This window comes from Miscanthus floridulus, chromosome 19 (genome assembly GCF_019320115.1).
Source record: "Miscanthus floridulus cultivar M001 chromosome 19, ASM1932011v1, whole genome shotgun sequence".
NCBI classification, from domain to species: domain Eukaryota; kingdom Viridiplantae; phylum Streptophyta; class Magnoliopsida; order Poales; family Poaceae; genus Miscanthus; species Miscanthus floridulus.
The window spans coordinates 75,597,441-75,617,304 of NC_089598.1; the positions used below are offsets into that span (position 1 = coordinate 75,597,441).

At 44.4% G+C, this 19,864-nt stretch overlaps 1 protein-coding gene across 1 annotated transcript; it reads left to right on the forward strand.

The window, feature by feature from the left end:
• The first annotated feature begins 800 nt into the window (after positions 1-800).
• Positions 801-11,901, forward strand: LOC136527589 (deSI-like protein At4g17486). Its single transcript, XM_066520372.1, has 4 exons — positions 801-1,191; positions 8,701-8,988; positions 10,213-10,296; positions 11,259-11,901. The coding sequence occupies exons 1-4, from the start codon at positions 1,044-1,046 to the stop codon at positions 11,372-11,374; spliced, it is 636 nt and encodes a 211-aa protein (XP_066376469.1). The 5' UTR covers positions 801-1,043; the 3' UTR covers positions 11,375-11,901.
• The last annotated feature ends 7,963 nt before the right edge of the window (positions 11,902-19,864 follow it).

Genomic DNA, 19,864 nt, shown 5'->3' on the forward strand with positions numbered 1-19,864 from the left:
ATATGTTTTGCTAAGGATAGAAAAAGAGACCATATTTTAGAGTTGGAGTTTTAAGTTGCCTAATTCACCCCCTCTTAGACGTCCCGGTCCCTTTCAAGGACCTTTCAATGGTCAAGAAGGCATGATGTGTAAATTATTGAAGTTTTCGTATGATCTCAAGCAAGCGTCTATGAAAATGGCATGAGAGGTTCGACGAAACCTTAATGTCTATTGCTTTATTTTGAACGAAGCTGATAAATGTATGTAGTATCACTATAGCGTGTAGAGTATGTTGACAATATACTAATCTTTCGAATCACCCTCCATACAATTAAGGAGGTTAAGAATTTATTCAATATTTTTGAGATGAAAAACTTAGGAGCTAATATTATTCTTAATATCAACCTATTAAGAAAAGACAATGGCGAGGTTATACTTGTACGATTCCAGTATTCTATAAGTCATATTATGTTAAGTTTTAGATCCAAACGAAATAATCCAACATTAGGGCACAGTCATCGGTACATACTTCCGTCTACTTTGTCCAACTCCCATTGGCTCAATTTCTAGATACACAAGGAATCCTCCATTTCAAAATAGGTATTGCTATGATATTAATGGCAATATTTATATTTTTAAATAAGTCTATTAAAAAATAGATTCAACAATATATTTTATAATAATAATTATGTACTTTCTTGTATATATATTTGGTTAACCTTCTGGGGAAGTAACCATTGTTTTGGGTCGGAGGGAGTATCCTCTATTGCCATTCGGGCCACATCGTCCTGACCCCACCGTTCAGTCAATGTGCCGTGAACCTCTCCCGGAACACGCTCTCGACCCCTTCGGTTGGTCATCGTGTCGACTGGTTCGTCTCCATCCGCCTCTCTTCCCCTTTTGCTCCATCCAGCGTCCCTCGCGATCTCGCCTGCAGTAGCTACTGCCTCGCGCGCCGGCGGCGACTGCGCGCGCGGTCGGTCAGTCTCCGGCGTGCGGGGCGCGCGCGAGATCTCCTCAGAGAGGGAGGGAGGGAGCGGAGCGGTGAGGGTCGGCCGGGGCCGATGGGCGGGGCGGTCTCCGGTGGCGCGGCGGTTGGGGATGCGGCGGGGGCGGCGACGTACCCGGTCGTGCTCAACGTGTACGACCTGACGCCGATTAACAACTACCTCCACTGGTGTGGGCTTGGCATCTTCCACTCTGCCGTCGAAGGTAAGCGCTGGGTCCGAAATGGCAATTTTGTCCGGATGGGATTGTTCGGGTCCGTAGGTTGTAGTGTTTTGTGAACTTCAAATTTTGCAATTAGATGCAGTTTTATTGGAACTCTACGATTAGATGCAGTTTTATTGGAAGTCATGCATTTGTTCGGCGAGTTGCTTCTAGGAATGGTGGGTACAACAGGATCTTGAATGCTGTTGCGTACTTTCTAGTTGAGATAAGCTAGATGAGAGGACCTTGGATGCAGTTGGGTACTTTCCAGTTCAGTTAAGCTAGATGACAGATTCAGAGGATTCAGAAGGGAAAGATTAAATCCGATAAGCCATAGTATGCATAAGGCTGCGACTGGACATATCAATTGTTGCTTAGAAGTATCACAATAGATATTTTATGTTTTCCTAGTATTTCCTAGTATCCATAAGGCTGAGACTGGACATATCTATTGTTGCTTAGAAGTATCACAATAGATATCTTATGTTGAAGGAGCCTTTTTCAGTTAATGATCAAAGCTACCTCAATAGAACTTTGCCACTCTTTTTCGAAAAAAATGTTACTTTCCTAGCTTAGTTATATGATTACATCACATTTCTTGTGAATGTATGGTATGATCAATCCTTTTACAGTTACAATTTTCTGTTAAAAGTAGCAAACATGCCTGTGTGTTGCAATGGAGCGTACAACTTGCTTCACGATTAACTAGATGACTTGTTGCTCGGAGATTTATGCAACGATTGTGTCAACTTTTTCAATACATCTTGGAATCGAACGTTGTGCTGTGCATGGACTCCTGATGCTTTAACTCATATGGGTACGGGAGTTTTAGAGATTTATCAATGATAGCATCATGTGTTCTAATTTGTTTTGAGATCGGACTGCGTGCTGCGCCTGTACAGTCTGCTCTAACTCAATAGGTGCACAGGAGAGAGTGGCAACCATGGAAACACTCCGTATTCTAATTCGTTTTGGAATAGGACTCCGCCCAGTGCTTAGACACACTACTCTAACTTGTATAGGCACGTGAGAAATTGGATCCATCGGATGATTGTGAGCGATAATGGAACAAGAAATCATCCTCTCTTTAATATTAGGTAGAGAAAAAAGAATTGCAAATAACTCAAGTGTAGTTTGCAAAACATTATGTGGAATTGCAGTTCTTAGAAAGTCAGTTTAGAAGTGTGGTCTTGTGCTAGTTTGAGCGATAATGAATCTGTAGTAAATTATACAGTTGAACTTTTTTATAATATAATACACCTTTGCTGGTTTATCAATAGATAGGGTTATAATTCAGTCCACTTACTTGAAAGCACCCAAAAAACTTGTGTCCTTTTATTTTTGCCTCTTATGCTCGTGATTTCATCTTCTTAGCACTGTTTGACATGTAACTACTTAGTTACATGCTTTAATGGCAATATTTAAAATTGTATACTTTGTTTGTCAAGGTGCATGTTCTTGAAAAGTGCATCACTCTCTAAGTATTACTATTTGCAATCCAGTTTACTTGGGCATTGCTATATTTCATGTAGAGAATTAGGGGAACACCACACACCCAATAGGGAGGGGTGGATTTTATATATATAGTCAAGATACAGCTTGGAGTACAAGTTACATGATATACATGTGTTAGACTATACATATCTCTAATACCAAGGGCGTCAAATTCGATAGAACAATGATTATCACGTGTAAATTGACGAATAGAAAGAAGATTGCGCACAATTGCAGGTGCAACCAGAACGTTATTGAGATGGAAGGTGTTGTTGGCTGTGGGAAGGATGGAAGTGCCACAACTAACAACAGGTATAGAATGACCATTGCCTACAGTTATGGATGAAGAAGGAGGAAGGCGGGTGAGTAATATACCATCCGAAGAAACCATGTGAGATGTGGCACCGGTGTCCAGAACCCAGGGACTAGCACCCTGAAGTGCCATCTGTTTCAAGGCCATGATGAGACCCTCCTGGTTCCATCCACCTGTGTGAGGACCCGGTGGAGGAGCAAACTGTGGCTGCTGGACGCAAGCCAGAGTGGAGAACTCGGCTGGAGCGAATGCCGAGTGTGCCTGCGGAGGAGGTCCGAGCAGCCCCTGCCCGCGCCACGTCGGCTGCTGCTGCAGCGGACGGAACCAGGGCTGCTGCTGCTGCTGGTGGCCGGGCAGTGGGCCATAACAGACCCACGGATCGGACTTAGGAGGTGCGCGCGGACCACCTTGCTGTTGCTGCTGCCATCCACCTTGCTGTTGCTGCCAGCCACCACCACTGCTACCACTGCTGCGTCCGCCCTTCTTGTTGTTGTTGCGGTTAGAAGTGCTGCCACCACCGCCACGGCTACCTTGTCCTTGTCTTGCGCCAAAGCAAGCAGAGGCAGAACGACACGCAGAGCCGCAAGAAGATGAGCCAGAGGCATGAAGGGCGGTCTCGGTGGAAACCTTGCCTTCATTAGCGAGGCGAAGTTCCTTGAGGACAATAGTCATTGATAGAGAGGCCCCCCTGTCTCATGGAGGAAAATTCCTCATGCGGGGCTCCTTGTTGGAGAGAAACAAGCCCTCGACGGCGACCCAGAGTTGGCATGCTGTCTGTTCATCCTCCCTGGCGAGGTCCTGGACGTCAGGGGCAACGGACCCAAGGAGCCAACTGTGGACACAGGCGTCATCCATGGCCCATTGGGGATCAGTGGGGTTGGCCGGAACAGTCCCATCGATGTGGCCGCGAAGGCCGAACTTCCCGACCTGAAGAAGGGCGCCCACTTGTGGAAGTTTGGGTGTTGCAGCTCGAGAACGAAGGGGACATGAGAGCGGACGTTGATCGTGGCGTAGGTGGCGACGATCGCGCCGGCAAGGGCAGAGCCCAAGGCACCGCTGGTCGCCGAGGAGGCGGAAGACTCAGATGTCATCGGGTGGAAGCAGAGTCGGGCAGGGGAGGGAGGGCAGAGCAGAGTCGCGTACGCGGGCGGGCGTTGCGTGCTAGCGTCGCGCGAGAGAAGCAGCTCGCAAAGCAAAGGGGCGTGCGGGAGGGAGTTTCCGCGAGCGGAAGCGGGCTCACGTGCGAGCGGAAGGGGTGGACGCGCGGCTGTATAGTTGGCGGCGCCGGAGATCACGGCGGGGCTGCGAGGTGGGGTGGACGCGCGGCCGTGGAGTTGGCGGCGCGGGTTAGGGCAGAGGAAGGAGCCAGAAGGGAGCCATGTAGAGAATTAGGGGAACACCGCACACCCAATAGGGAGGGGTGGATTTTATATATATAGTCAAGATACAACTTGGAGTACAAGTTACATGATATACATGTGTTAGACTATACATATCTCTAATATTTCAGATGGAGTAAAATGCACTTGGGGTCCTTAAACTTTTCATGGATTCCCAGTTGGGTCCTCAAACTAAAAAAGTGACTATCTGGGTGCTCTAACTATTGATAATTCTCCCTTGGGTCCTCAGACTAAAAACGCAACCATCTAGGTGCTCAATCTACTGATGTGTTTGACTAAAGGTCCAAAACCCGCCACACCACCGCCAGCTGCCTACGTGGCCATGCCGATTAAAGCTGCAAAAAAAAAACCTCCTTCTCCATCTCTCTCCCCTTGCAATCCCCTTCTCTCTTGCAGTCCACCTCTCTTTATTTGTTCCATGGCTGCTGAGCGTGTGCCTCTGGGGCGCAGGTGTAGCCGCAAGGCTGGCGGGCAGCATAGGCAAACACGTAGGCTCAGCCGTGAGGTGGGTGCATGACCGACAGGAGACAAGAGGGAGTGGACATGGATGAGATGGGGGAGGCCGGGAGGGAGTGTTTTTTCTGCGAGTTTCACCTTGCCTCATCCACGCTGACACAACACAACCACATAGACATAAAGAGGTGGCATGGTGGGATTTGGACCTCTACTTGGGCTATGTATTACTCCCTCCGTCCTTGATTCAGGGGCGCGCTGGCCCTGGAAAAGTTTTCTGAATTTACATGCGCCTAAGCTGTTGGCTGCATTGGAGCCAGCGTTCACCTCATGTATTCCCGTGCGGAGTTATTGTGACGCCTTGTTCCATAGTTTCCAGCTGCATGCATGCATGCAATTTGCTCTCTACCTCACCCTTTTCATCTGCGCTCCCTATTTTAATTCTACCGCGAGCAGCTTCCGCTCCAGTGTACCTTGCCTGTCTTCTACAGCAGGCTGCAACTCTAGCTTGCGAAGAAAAGGCACCGGCCATGGATGAAGTGCCTCTCTCACCTGAAAAGGACGCGGCCGCCTCGCCGGCCAAGGGCGCAGCTGCTTCGCCGGTGCTCATTCGTGGTCTCGACTGGGTGTCGGACTCCGTGCCTGCCTCGCCGGCAAAGGACGCATCTGCTTCGCCGGTGCTCATTCGTGGTCTCGACTGGGCGCCGGACTCCGCGCCCGCCTCGCTGGCAAAGGACGCATCTGCTTCGCCGGCAATCGCAGCTGCTTCGTGGACTACCTCAAGTGCAAATCTTGGGGCGGCTCTTGGTTGAGATCAAAGCCTAATGTTGCCATGGATTGGAGAGGTAGGGAGAAGAGGTGTGAAGGAGAGGGTATATATAGAACTGTGGAAGCTTTACAGGTGCGGGTAGAGTGAAAATTTGAAACACCCTGAAGGAGTCACGTGCAGGAGAGCACGGGCACGGGCCGCGGGCGTTCCGGGGGAGTCGAGCCGTGTATGCAGCCATGCAGGGAGTCGAACAGTCTGGCGGCATGCAGCGTGGGATACGAAGGATTTTGCGGCGTTTGTGGCTGGAGAGTTACGGTAGTTATGGCTTCCTTGGTCTCGGTGAAAAATTCTAGTGCGCCTCTAAATCAAGGACGGAGGGAGTAGTTGAAGAACCCAATGGCCACTTTTTTAGTTGGAGGACCCAGGTCAGTAGATTGAGGACTCAGATGGTCACTTCTTTAGTTAGAGGACCCATGTGAGAATCCGCGAAAAGTTTAGAGGCGCACTAGAACTGTCGACAAAAGATGTTCGGCAGTCCACCGAGGGGTATCCCACGATGGTAGATTTGTCGTAGAGGTGAGCGAGATCAGGAGCGAGATGGTAATACAAGCACCAAGACACAAGATTTAGACATGTTCGGTCATCAAAATGACGTAATACCTACATCCTGTGTTCTGATGTATTACATTGAGATGTATGGATCGTGTCTACTAGGGGACCCCTGCCTCTCCTTATATACTCTGGAGGGGTAGGGTTACAAGGAAAGTAGCATATTTGGTACTATACAATATCTTGCGGTGCACGCCGAGCAGTGCCGTGCACGCCTTGATCTTGTGGGCTGGGCCACCTCTGATGGTGCGGCCCATGTCTTGTCTTGTGGATACCGGGGGCCATACCCCCACAGTGAAAAATTCTAGTGCGCCTCTAAATCAAGGACGGAGGGAGTAGTTGAAGAACCCAATGGCCACTTTTTTAGTTGGAGGACCCAGGTCAGTAGATTGAGGACTCAGATGGTCACTTCTTTAGTTAGAGGACCCATGTGAGAATCCGCAAAAAGTTTAAGGACCTATGATGCATTTTACTCTTTCAGATGCCTGAAATAGTACATTTGTTCAGGCAACGATCTTAACCGTTGGATTAAGATTTTACAGCTACATCTGTTTGTATAGCTAAACTGTTACAGGCCACCTAAAAAACCCGTTAACTCTATATATTTCTTAACGGGCCTGCTAAACATACCAGAAAACTGTTTGGTTACCTATTTCCCCTCGTTCATCTCCTTTATTGTGTAATGTACCACCTGGTAGCTAAAATTGGATTCAAAATGTGTATTGGACCATTTGTTTGTGAAGTACCAATAAGTGCTTCATTTGTGTTTAGTGACAAATGTTCAGAAAAAAATTGCATCCATCATACTTCTCTTCCTTTAGAATCACAGTTGCATAGAGGAGCAGAGACTCATAGTCTACACGACGTGTAAACAAATCCAAACACATCACGTCTCCAATTAATGACAAATCAGATGTACCATTATGGTGAAAAATCAATGCATGTGTGGCTGTGTGCTTATTTCTGCAGGAGAGTTTACTACAAACAATATTCCAGTACCTAAGAAAAATGCACATTTCAACTAGTGTAACTTTTGTTAGTTAAAACTGTAATTATACAGGCACGCCACCACTAAACTACATAAATTCAGCACTAGACTTCAAAGTTAAGTCAATCGGAATCCTATGTTTTCCTTTTATGTATTCTATAGTTGTACACTTTTTTTCTATAGCCAAACAAGGACCAAAGTACCTACACAATCCACAATCTTTTTTGTATAGTCAAATAATCACAAAGTTGCCTTGTGTTTCCCTGCAATTACACAACAAAAGATTTGAGTAGTCTATTTTGCACAAAATATATGATACAATAAACATTTTTTTCTATTGACAAACAAGGACAAAAGTCCCCTAGTGTTTCCGACTTGAACTAAAAAATAAGTCACAAGACACAATCTACAGTTTTTTCCTGTAGTCAAACAAGGACAGAAGCACCTAGTGTTTCCATTCCAACTTGAACTAAAAAACAAGTCACAAGACACAATCGACATTATTTTTCTATGGTCAAACAATCACATATTCACATTACCTTGTTTTGGCTGGGAATAAATACACAAAATACAAGATGCAATCAACAGCTTTTTCTATGGTCAAACTAGGACAGATTTTATGAGTGTTTCTAACACAAAACAGTAAACAAAATTACAGGAACTTCTACAAGGAGAGTGGGGCGCAACCACACTCCAGACCTTCACCAGAGCTCTGTCAGAACAGCCTCAATAGGCAACAGCACTTGCTCGGGATCAAGGGCATTCGCTGGTACACCACGGCCTAGATAAAATCGACCTTCACATGCGATCAAGGTAAATACAAAATTAACGGGTGGAATAGGAAGGAGAGGAGGCATCGCCATTACATGTTAGAACTTAGCAGGTCTTGATTTGAGCGGATCCAACTTCAAAGTAAAAACAACCTGAGATTCAGCTTGATGGAGCACAAAAACTGAAGCAAGATCAATGGCTAAGGTGTTGCCTGAACAGAAACCCAAACTCAGGCGTCTGACATATAGGAAAAGTGACTTTATATTTATTTGGGCCATGGAAACTATTATCATTTTGCTTTGTCTGTCAACCAACTTAACTGTTTCCAGTGTGTTTGGTAAAGGTAAATTTGTAAAACTGTTGGTAGATTTTGTTTGCATATCCAAAGGTTAGAGTGACAAACTTGAAGTTAGCACTGTTGATCTTTTAGGGACAATTGACAAATAGTAAAGAGAGTATGTGTACTGCCACTGACTGGTCATCTCTCTTTTTCATTTTTGAGGGGAAACTCTTTTTTTCTTGGATTCCTGAGTAGATATTCCTGAATATGCATGTATCCTATGATGCAATTTTGACCATTTTGTGATGAGGACCAAAACTTACAAATCATTTAATCCTGTATTTAGAACATTTGGTTCATCATTATACTTTATCATTTTCTGTTCAAGTGTCCAAATTGTTTATGTTTTATGTTACTCTGTTGATTGTTCAACAGTTCATGGATCGGAGTACAGTTTTGGAGCACATGATCACCCATCCAGTGGTGTTTTTGAGGTGGAACCAAAGAACTGCCCAGGGTTCATATACAGATGTACGGTTTTCATAGGCCGCACAACTCTGAATCCCTTGGAATTTCGAGAATTCATTCAGAGGATGGCCTCAGAATACCATGGAGATACCTACCACCTCATTTCCAAGAACTGTAACCACTTTACGGATGATCTTAGCACCAGATTAACAGGAAAACCAATTCCTGGTTGGGTCAATCGACTTGCAAGGCTAGGTAATAAAACATGTGCTCCTCTATATATTGTCATTGAAAGTTTCTGTTGATTTATACATCCAAGAAGTATACAACATGTGCAGTTCAGTGTACTAAGTTGTATGTGATTAAGATTGTTCAGGGAACACAGAAATTCATCTTGTAGTATCTCGAATCCTAACCACGAGATTATCTTGATTATAAATAAAAATTCCTAGTTAAGAAGCTGTAGATGGGAGAAGATGGGCATGCTAAACTGTAGAAGATGGGCTTGCTAAACTTTAATTAGCTAGAAGATGGGCATACTCAAGCTGTAGGGAAATGGATGGAGTAGTGTCTGTTATCATGTAATGATGACATGAGGAAGTTGTGATATAGATGACTGAAGCAAGTGTGGGATTATTTTAGTGCTCATGAATGGGAGGAAGCTGTTGACTTGTAGAGGAAGAGAGATGGGCTACACAGAGTACATTGATTATTCGTAGGATGATAATTATGAGTCACATAGAACTAAGAAAGGGCTGGCATCATGAACATAAATTATTGAATGATCAAACTAAAGAATGTTTATTAGATCAATAGATCACTTCCTTAATGTGTATGGAAATCTCGATGCCATTGCTTTAACTATGATTGAACACACAGTTCTAAATTTAGGATCACCATGTTACTGAGTTCTCGGTGTCCATCTGATTTAATGTATTGAATTTGAACACAGTTTTTAAGTCAAATTGTTCAACCATTCTCCAGCTGTGCAAGCAGGGCCAGTTCCTTGAAGCTGGCAAGTTTCGAACAAAAAGTTAGATGGATTCTTTTTTTCCCCAAAGGAATATTGTGAAACTCATACATTATCGGTTGTGATCAATGATAACTAGTTATCCTTGCCACATGCAATACATTATTACATTTCTTATTAGTCTTGTCCAGATTGTTATATGTATGTTGACCAAATAGGCAAATACCCAGAAATACCAGAATTTTCCCTCATGGGGCATGTATGGCCCCATTATAAAAGTGAAAAACATCAGAAGCATAAGCCTTAATTTTTTATGTCAATATCTCCCATGATTTGAATTGCATTTTTGGATGTAACTGAGTCACTGACAAATGAAACACATGGATCTATTAGGTTGGTTTGTAACTTTGTATCAAAACATATATATATTTTTTTTGTTGCAAAAGACACACATATTGTGATGAAAATTCGCATAGCTTACAATGGAGGATGATCCAAACTATTTTCAGGCGCCTTTTGCAACTGCCTTCTACCAGAAAGCATGCGGCTTGAGTCAACTGAGACAAAGCATCTTGCAGACTGTCGTTTCTCAGGTAGATTCTGGTGTTCTCTATTTCCTCTATCATAACTGCTGGTTTCTCTTGCTATTTAGGACTGACAATATCATGTCACCCTGTACATGGTCTGGTTTATCCGGTTTCTGGGCAAAACCCAGCCCAACCCGTGTAAGATGCTGTGCCCACGGTTAGGAACCAGCGGGTTTCATGGTTTCCACGGGTTCAATTTGTTGGATCGGATGAGCAAGCCGCAGCTGCGGTCCTTTATGTGCAATTTAGTTCACGGTGGAACCATAGTACTATTGCGGCTGCGGTGGCTGCTCGTGCTTGGTCACCGCCGCGGTGGCCATGGACGCCTCTTCGAGGATCAAGCTCGAGTTCGGCGTCTCCGTCGCAGCTGCTGTGCCGTTCCCCGCAGCGACGACGAACCCAACGAGGATGATGTGGCCACGCCGCTGTTGGCGAAGCGAGGACGAAGGGGACGACGACGGCTCTGCTGTTGTCGTTGCTGCCGCAGTCGACCTTCTTTCCTCGAGCGCCTTCTTCGTCGTCCACGTTATCCGGAAGTTCTTGATCTCGTTTATGGATGCGCCCCAGGAGGCTTCTGGCCATGCGCGGCCACCTACTGCTCACTGCGCGTGGATCTGGAGGATTAGGTGCTTGTCGTAGGCGGTGATGCGGTGTCGCTGGTGGTGATGCTACGATGGCCATCGTCTCGCCAGCGGTGGCTGTTCGCGCGGTTCCTTGAGGAAGAAGACGGGTATAGCGGTCTAGACCGTAACCAAGCCAACCCATACGTGGTCTCCAGATACGGTTTGTGACGGGCTGGTTCCTGGGTTGGGCCGGTTTGTAACTGAACCATGTACAGGGTTAATATCATGTATATAGATCTCCTTGCTGTCTTTTTTCATGTCTATACATTGTACTGTTGTCCAATCTGGTGTGTTTATGCCCTATTGTTATCCAGTCTCATGTTGTATTGCTGTCTGTGAATTTAGATGGTTCCAACACCACCAGCAACGATAACTTTGATGAAGATGACTTGGAAGACAAACACCTGCTTCCGACGTCTTCTGTTGGTGAAGACACAATTGTAAAAGAAGTTCACAGATAAATGTCTGGTGAAGCCTTGCAGTGAGTTCTCTCTGTATTCTAAAATGTAATTGGTTTCAACAATCAATGTGCAGGTTGTCGTTCATTATGTACATTGTCATTGTATTTAAAAAATGTAATGAGCTCTTTCTGTTGTGCTCTGAAATTTTGTGTATATTCATTGGGTAGTCCACATTCATGATCGAGTTCATTTCACCTGTACCACAGTCCACATGTAATTCGTACTGCCCTGTTTAGATGTCTGTGATATGGCATTTTGCATGGAATCTTAATTTTTCTTATTTTGTTAAAATGTAAGTCAAAAGAGCAGGTGTTTGCATAAACTTTTGGATAGTCAATGATCCATGCATTGTTTTGGTCTATTCATATTGCTGTTGCTAACTGTGAGTTTTCTTTTGAATTGATTAACTCAAGTAGATTGGTGTCCATTGTAAATTTCAAAATTTTGTTATACAAGTAGGCAATGGTGTGGTCCTTGTCAAGGTATAATAGTTAAGGGTATTAGTGTAATCTTGTAGTCTAGGGTTTCCCTCTCTTAGTTTCTCATGTAATCTATGTATACTCCCTATATGGCCTCAATACAATCATCCAATATAGTCCCCAATATTTGTAACATGGTATATATCGACATTGTTCAAGAGTTGCACGCTTTGATGACATCTTTGAGAGGGGGTGTTAAGGTATAATAGTGTCAGCTCTCCTAATGCAATGACACTGCATTCATGTTGCATATGAGAGGGGGTGTTAAGGTATAATAGTCAAGTGTTTTAGTGTCTTAGGTTTCTCTGTGTCTCTATTGACCCTCAGTACAATTATACATCTCAGTCCCCAATATTTGTAACAGTCCTTCTAACTCTCTTCTTGTATAAGAACAGGACAGCGCTGGTTGCAATTTGCTGAATATTTCCACAGGTGTTGATGTGTTTTGCGAATCCTTCACAACAGATTGTTCTCGTGCCAGAACCGTGCACTAGCACGGGTTGCTAGCGGAGCCGTTGTGCTTGCTGCCGGCGTGAGTTTGATTCCTAGGAATCACACTCGCATCTCTCACCGGGACATGTTCCCAATAATAAGTCTGCAATCTTTCTCGCGTGGAGCTATAAAGGGATTGCGACGCATCCGTCGTCTATGATGCGGTTTTGCCATGATGGTCTAGGTTTTGTCATGATGGTCAAGTGATCTCTGGAAGGACACAGTTCTACTGACCTGGACGTGTGTTCGTGCACAAACAGATGCTATAGTTGTAGCTAGATTAGAGGCTTAAAAAAAGATTGTTCTCATGCAGAAGGTCATCTTCATGAGGTGCTACCCATCGAAGATGGAAAATGTCAGATTTTGTTGGAACCCTGCAGTTTCTCGTTTTGAATTGACTTCAGTAATAGTTCATTGTCAGGGTCCCGAGTTGAAAACTTTATAATATTATGTTGAGAGTCGAAATCCTCGAGGTTGTAATATGGGGCTATTACCATGTCAATTCAGTTTAACCACCTGGTTGAAGTACCTGAGAGGTAGAATGTGGAAGTAGTTGAGAGCTGCTACATATGGTGGCCAACCTATCCTATTTGCATCTCTGTAATCATCATGTGGTCTCGGGAGGATGCAGCTGCCCTGCCCACCCAGCTATCCATGTCGGAACCCTGATGTATTCACCTGCATCCACACTGTCAAACCCTAAGAGCAACACGTGCATACATGTCATCTTAATCTGTAATCTGCGACTGTGGTCACCAGTTATCACAGGTCAGAAACTAGGTTATCAGTCACTTGCTATCGAAACAATTCCTGAAGATACTAGAAGTTGAATCAGCTGCCACACAACTGTGATGGCGAAAGATGCAAATATAAACTTTATTTATGAGGAGGCGGGACGCCTCATCTTTTAAATATGCGCGGGCCCACTAGGATCAGGTTGTGCACAAGGTTAATGGTTGCTTGGCATCAACTATTTAATTGTGCTGTGGCACCAATAATGACATAAGCAAGATAAACACATAATAAAAAACGCCATTCACCAATTGCGTATCTCTATTCCAGATATGACATAATTAATGTAGTAACAGAAACTCACCTTGTAATGCAAAATATACTTAACTAGAAGAATATCCACGCGTGTTATTGTAGGAAACGTAGATGACACTATACTGATAGTTACTTATATGAATAAATAAATATCATAATACATATTATATTAGTGAATGACTTAACAGACCAGTAAACATGCCAGTGAATGATGTGGTATGGTTATGTGAATAGCTTAAACAAAAACATAATTGCATGTGCTAATGGATGCTAACGTGTACAGCTTACACGGCGAGATAGAATGCTTTTTTGTTGTTGTTGTTGAAACAAGCGAGATAGAATGCTAGTAGAGATATATATTAGGACACATCAAGAGGTAATGGAAGCTATATGATTATTTTGCTGTCCGAATTGAAGTAGGATCTAAGCGTGCTTGATAGTTGCTGCGACCAAAAAGCATCTGGTGGAACCCGCCATGTTCTGTGAAGTTTCAGTCAAAGCAAGCTACTGTTACCTAACACACATAACAACCTTTCGGAGGCATATTTTTGGATAAACTGTGGACAAAATGTTGTGATAATCTGTCAAGCCAACTCAAATGATCGATAATGTGGAGGAAATTACTGGAGTTAGTTAGTTATAGGCATACCGGGAAACATGCCTTTCCGAATTATATAAAGTAGCAAGTATTATTGTGAACAAGTGTTTTAATTACTTACAAACGATGAAGCCAATTAAAGCAGGGCCAACTAGTATAAGTTGAAAAACAGTATCATAAAATTATACGCCACCCTTGTAATACTCTATTCCAAATTGTAAGTCATTTTGACTTTTCTAGATATATATCTTTTTGCTATGTACCTAAATATATATTATATCTAGATACATAGTAAAAGTAAAAAATAAAACTAAAGTGACTTACAATTTAGAACATATAGAGTACAATATATAACATATAAAACAATGCAATATTATTTTTGCAATATTTGAACTCTATACACCACACTCGGACGCACGTACACCCTAGACCTACAACGTATACACAGCAAACATCCTTCTAGAAATCAAGAAAGCTGCACAATGCCTCGTAGACGACGTCCAGGACCTATACGCGCCACGTGTTCGTGAGCTGAGATACCAGCGTTGAGCACGGGGCTCGAACGATGGTGGGCAGGAAGCCAGCCCCAGGCTCCCACCACTCGTGCTGTAATTTTTGCATTTTGACCCCTTTTGAAAACATTTTTTACAAAAAGACCTATGCCAAAACGTTTGTTGAAAATAGACCATTTTTAGGCGTCTTAGAACATGACGCCAAGGTATGAGGGTCGGCGTCGACTGACACGACGCCGAGGTCTTGCCACGTCACGGGCGACCCCGGTCGACGGCAACACGGTGGCGCATGGGGTCCGACACGTCGGCGTTGTGTCAGCCAATGCCACAGGCCCAACCTCGGCGCGGTGGGACTACACGCCGAGCTATTGGCACCATCCGGCGCGCGGCCCAGGCGGCCCAACAATGCTTCGTGGCCCAATAGCTCGGCGCGGGGTCACTTAACGCCGAGCCACCAGACTCGACGCGGCCCGACTCAACGCCAAGGTCTGGACTCTTGAAGCCGCGCCGCGGCCCCCTTCTTCTTCCTCCCTCCATTCTGAAAGTGCCGGCTCTCTATCTCCCAAATCCCCCCACGGCCCCCACGAAACCCTAACCCCCAAATGCGACCCTAGGTGCTCGGATCTCGTCTCCCGAAGCTTCTTCGAGGTAATGGTCCCTCCCCTCCTTCAATCTATCCACGTAGATGTGCTTGCATTGTCTCTAATCATGTGGAATCATGGGCGTATGGTGTTTTGGTATATGTGTATTTGCATTTGCAAAATGCATGGCTTAGGTTGATTGAGTGCATTGTTGTTTAACTGTTTTATGTGCTGAACATGTTAGGTTAGTTTGGTTTCTAGTTATTTTGGTCATTAGGGTTCTTTGTTTATTATAGGTGTCATTAGGGTTAGTTATTTGTTGGTCATTAGGGTTAGTATGTATTTTAGTTATCTGTTGGTCATTAGATTTCATTTTTTTATGACTTGAACGTTTTGCCAAGGTACTCCTCTTCCCCTCTTTCATTTCATCCATTTAGATTCGGTTGTTTGTGTTTTTTTTAAACTTGGCATTATAGGTTTGGTTCATGTTCATGTCATTCGTGCAATGTATGGTGGTTCAAATGATTGAATGACCCAAATGTATGGTTGTTGTTGTTGTATATGTTCTGGTTTATAATCATTGAGTTAAATTTTGTGTTTGTTGGGATTCAAATTTGCTTAGGGTTTGTAATGAAAAGCTTATTTGGGAGGTATGGTGATTTAGTGTTAGTAGCTTTACATTCGTTGCAAGGTACTTTGGATTGATTTTTTTTCTACGTAATGTTAGGATGCCAAGGCGTGGTAAAGCTCGTATTCCAAGGTAATTCCAATGTTTATTCATTATTTGTGCAACAAATAGAAAACCCTAGGTTTAGGTTTGGTTCTCCATTAATATGGCTAAATTCTTTCAATTGTAGCTGTGGTCGCCAGAGGGCAAATCCCTACGACCTAAAGCCTCTCCCTGAAGGTGTTCCTCGACCCATGTGCTTTTGTGGTGATCCTTGCAAGGTAGACATCTTTGAAGATGAGGAAACATATAAACAGAGGTACTGGATGTGTCCCAATTATGCATGGGAACCTACAAAGCAACAGCGCCGTGCATCGATTATGAGGAATTTTTATTGTGTTAATTAATTTCTTGTGATATTAAGTATTGCTTATTTATTTGTTTTGTAACAATTTGTTTTTCTTGCAGACCGTTCCACCACTGTGTGACTTTGAGCAGTGCATTGACACTGAGATCAAGGAGTCAGACAAGCAGCATCTAGAAGGCCTGAAGGAGTGGGATGCGGAGGTTAAGGAGAGGTTTGAGCAGAGACGCAGATAGGAGGCTATAGAAAAGGAGCATAAGGAAGAGGAGGAAAGGAGGCGTGTTGCTGCATACAGGGCGGAGAGGGAGAAGAAGCTTGAGCGTGTGCGCCGATTGAAGGCAGCGATGGAGGAGAATCCCGATGCCCAGAGGAAGGGAAAGTGGCCTCGTTGCACTCAGTAGGTATTTGGTTTATTCATGAGCGATGTCGTGTAGCCCTGGACTTTTTTTACTATGTTGTAATGTACTCTGCTTTTATTTCAGATGAACTTATTCCCTAGACTTTTTTTTATTATGTTGTAATGCACTATGCTTTTATTTTAGATCGTCTTATGCCCTGTACTTCATTAACTATCCTAGGACTGTAGTGCTACTGTTTGTATCACTGAAAAGGCTACTTGTGCTATTGCAGTCACTGAAAGGGCTACAAGTACTGTTGCAGTCAATGAAAAGTCTATTTGAAAACTCACTGAAAAGCCTAGATTCGTTTACTGTTGTATCCGTATACGTAATGAATTAATATCAGAGTGATGTACTGCATTTAGATGAAGTGACAAAACACAGGTGTAGCCTTTTCAGATGAAATGACCAGTCATGGTTGTAGGCTTTTTAGATGAAGCATCTAGCCTTTGTAGATTCAATAAATGAGTACGCACACAAGTTTTTTGTCAAGTAGCATTCATGGTGAATCAGCCTTCATCTCTATATATAGTGCTCCATGTCTTGCTCCACATCCACACAACTTGTTTTCTGGTTTAGTTTTAGCAAATGTCGAGTGGAGGTTCCTTGAGTGGAAAGGGTTTCGGCGGAGGGAGAGGAAATGGGGTGAGGAAGGGACCTCCGATTGTGTGGGAGGGTTCTCTGGGTCCTGATTCTTTTGAAGAACCAATAGAGGAATTTCCTTTAGAGAGGAAGAGTGACTTCACTCGTGAGAGACCTCTTAGATCATACGACAAGCGCATTGAAGATTGGCCAAAATGCCACCATGGTTTGGATTGCATTGTGCAGATGTACAATGACTGTGACGGTGGAGGCCATCGTTTCTTCAGATGCCCGTGAGGATTTGTATTTCCTTTGAATTCTCTCCTTTTTTAGATTTGCATTTGGTTTGTAGTAGTACTTATTGGTAGATGGGTTTTCAGGATTTAAGCTGTCCAGATAACTGTGGCTTCACTAGATGGGTCGACCCTCCTCCTATCTATCCCCATCAACAGTACATCACATATCTACAGGGATGCTCTTTGACCTAGAGTATGGCCCTGGAAGTGGTAACAGGGACAAGTCGGACGACGACAACAGCAATGATGCATAGGAGGCACTATGCAATAATCCGTACTGCCAGTGCCCGTACCATAAGAAGCACGGGCCTCCTTCTCCACCGCCACTGCCACTGCCGCCGTCAACTGGAGGATACTATGGGAAAGGCGCAACTCAGTTCAATATGTGGGAGCATTATTAGGACCAACCTTTGTTAGTCAATCCGAATGTGGAATGCTTGTATGTTTAGTTTGCAACATGCCATTGTTAGTTTTCATGTGAGTGTGTAATCGTAGTACCTTTGCAACGTCTGTATCACTTATTTCTTTCAATCCCCTAAGGCATGCTAGGTTTAGTTTGCGACATGCCATTGTTAGTTTTGATATGAGTGTAATCGTTGTGCATTCGCTATTTCATAAATTGCAGTTTACCATGTACTGTGGTTGATTCCCAAACTAAAAAAAATTTGACTCTCTCTAAAAATAGGGGGTTGAAATTGAACCAACCTTCGGTTTTTCCTGTAGGAACAAACATAAATATAGCATGTCTACTCTTATTAGTATAACTCATGTTAGTAGAAGAGGAAATAGTTGTATCACTTACAGCTCTGGCTAACGTAGGGGCGATCTCAACTTGCCTGCCTTCTCGGGTAGCTTGGTCATATGGGTTGTTGCCCTCATCCTCGCTCGCAATGTCTTGCTCTGTCCAAACAGGCCTCAATTGAAGCCTTGTTCGTTGACCAAGCCAAACAAGGTAATCATCGAATGGCTTGTCACGATGGACGGCGTGGATGCCCATGTTGTTCTTCTCCATCAACATCCACTCATCAATGTAGCGCTGGTGCTCCAGCTGCTAGTTGGTGATCTTCTTCTTTTTTTGTCTGCTGAACCTGCAAATTTTACACCATAGCGGCAATATGAAGGCCTACTCAATGATTCATTCATGTGAAACGAACAAAATATTGCATGTTACGTACTTGTGGAGCTACCAACCGGTGGAGAAATCCTCGGGTGGAGAAGGCTATAGCCTACCAAACTGTCGCGCTACACGGTGAGGGAGATGGTACTCCACTGCATAGAAACAAATAAGGGGGGTCCTCATCGTCTAGACGTCCTCTTCTGCCATGCACAAGGAGCTCAAGTTGAGATCTGTGACTTGCCTCCGTCGATATGGGCGCCATTCAACCTATACACAACGTCGTCATCAACTAGTCGATGCTCAATTTGTGCACATATCCTCGATTAGGCCAAAAGGGTGGGAAACTTACATGCTGTGGCAAAAGGGTGTCCAGCTCATTGGTGAAGCTGATGTATGCGTGGCGTGACACATGGTAAGTTCCGTGGGCTCGCTCGTAGAGGTGTGCCACGGTAGGGGCGACAACTGCATCTCCTTGAGGAAACCAAGGTTGTGGGGGATCAAGTTGATGCGATCTCCCAACTGGAAGCCTCTCCCACATCCAAATCTACAAAAAAGAGTGGAAACTTGCATGTTAATCACTTTTGTTAAGAAAAACATTGAATTGTAGTGGAAACTTATACAACTTTGCTTTATTACCTGCAATAGTGTGATGCACCCTGACATTGTAGCGTGCGCGCCTCCAGGACGGCGGCAAGCCTCGCAAAGCTGACGGTACAGGAAGGCAAGTATAGCCGAGCCCCAACTCCTATTGCCGACATCCTCCCAGTTCCAAAGGCACGGGATGTACATCTAGGACGTCGTGTCTCCAGTGCCATCAAGGAAGAGAACCATACCAAACATGTGTAGGACGTAGGCCCGATAGTAGTATGTCATGGTCTGGGCGTCTACGTTGGGTGGGCACTCCCAAAACTGCTGACGAAGCCACCTTAGGGACACCCCACTACTGCGCCGTTTCTTGCCAGCCTCAACTGTCGCTAGGGGACGTCCTAAGAAGTGCTCAACCCGCTGCTACCATCCTTCAGACTCTATGTCTCCTGTCACTAGGAATCCTCAGATTTTGACTACAAGGATCATGGCAACGTCCTCGAGAGTGACCATCATCTCCCCACACAGTAGGTGAAAGCTGTGTGTCTCCAGACGCCATCGATCTATCAATGCCGTCAGCACCGCTGGGTTGAAAGGTGGCGTGCCTCGACGACAAACATGAGCAACGGTAACAAGGTTCGCCAGCTTTAGGAGGGGCGTGTACCTCTCGTCGTAGACCATGGTCGTAGAGGCCTCATGTGTCATTGGCCTCAGCACATTCAAAACCTGCAAAAAAAGACAAGCATGAAAAAGTATTAGTTCATGTCACTTT

What these genes read in the sequence shown, in the direction of transcription:
- LOC136527589 (XM_066520372.1), top strand. Translation starts at nt 1,044, where the DNA reads ATGGGCGGGGCGGTCTCCGGTGGCGCGGCGGTTGGGGATGCGGCGGGG. An exon ending in CTTCCACTCTGCCGTCGAAG is followed by an intron (nt 1,192 to 8,700) that starts GTAAGCGCTGGG and finishes ATTGTTCAACAG; the next exon opens with TTCATGGATCGGAGTACAGT. An exon ending in TGCAGACTGTCGTTTCTCAG is followed by an intron (nt 10,297 to 11,258) that starts GTAGATTCTGGT and finishes CTGTGAATTTAG; the next exon opens with ATGGTTCCAACACCACCAGC.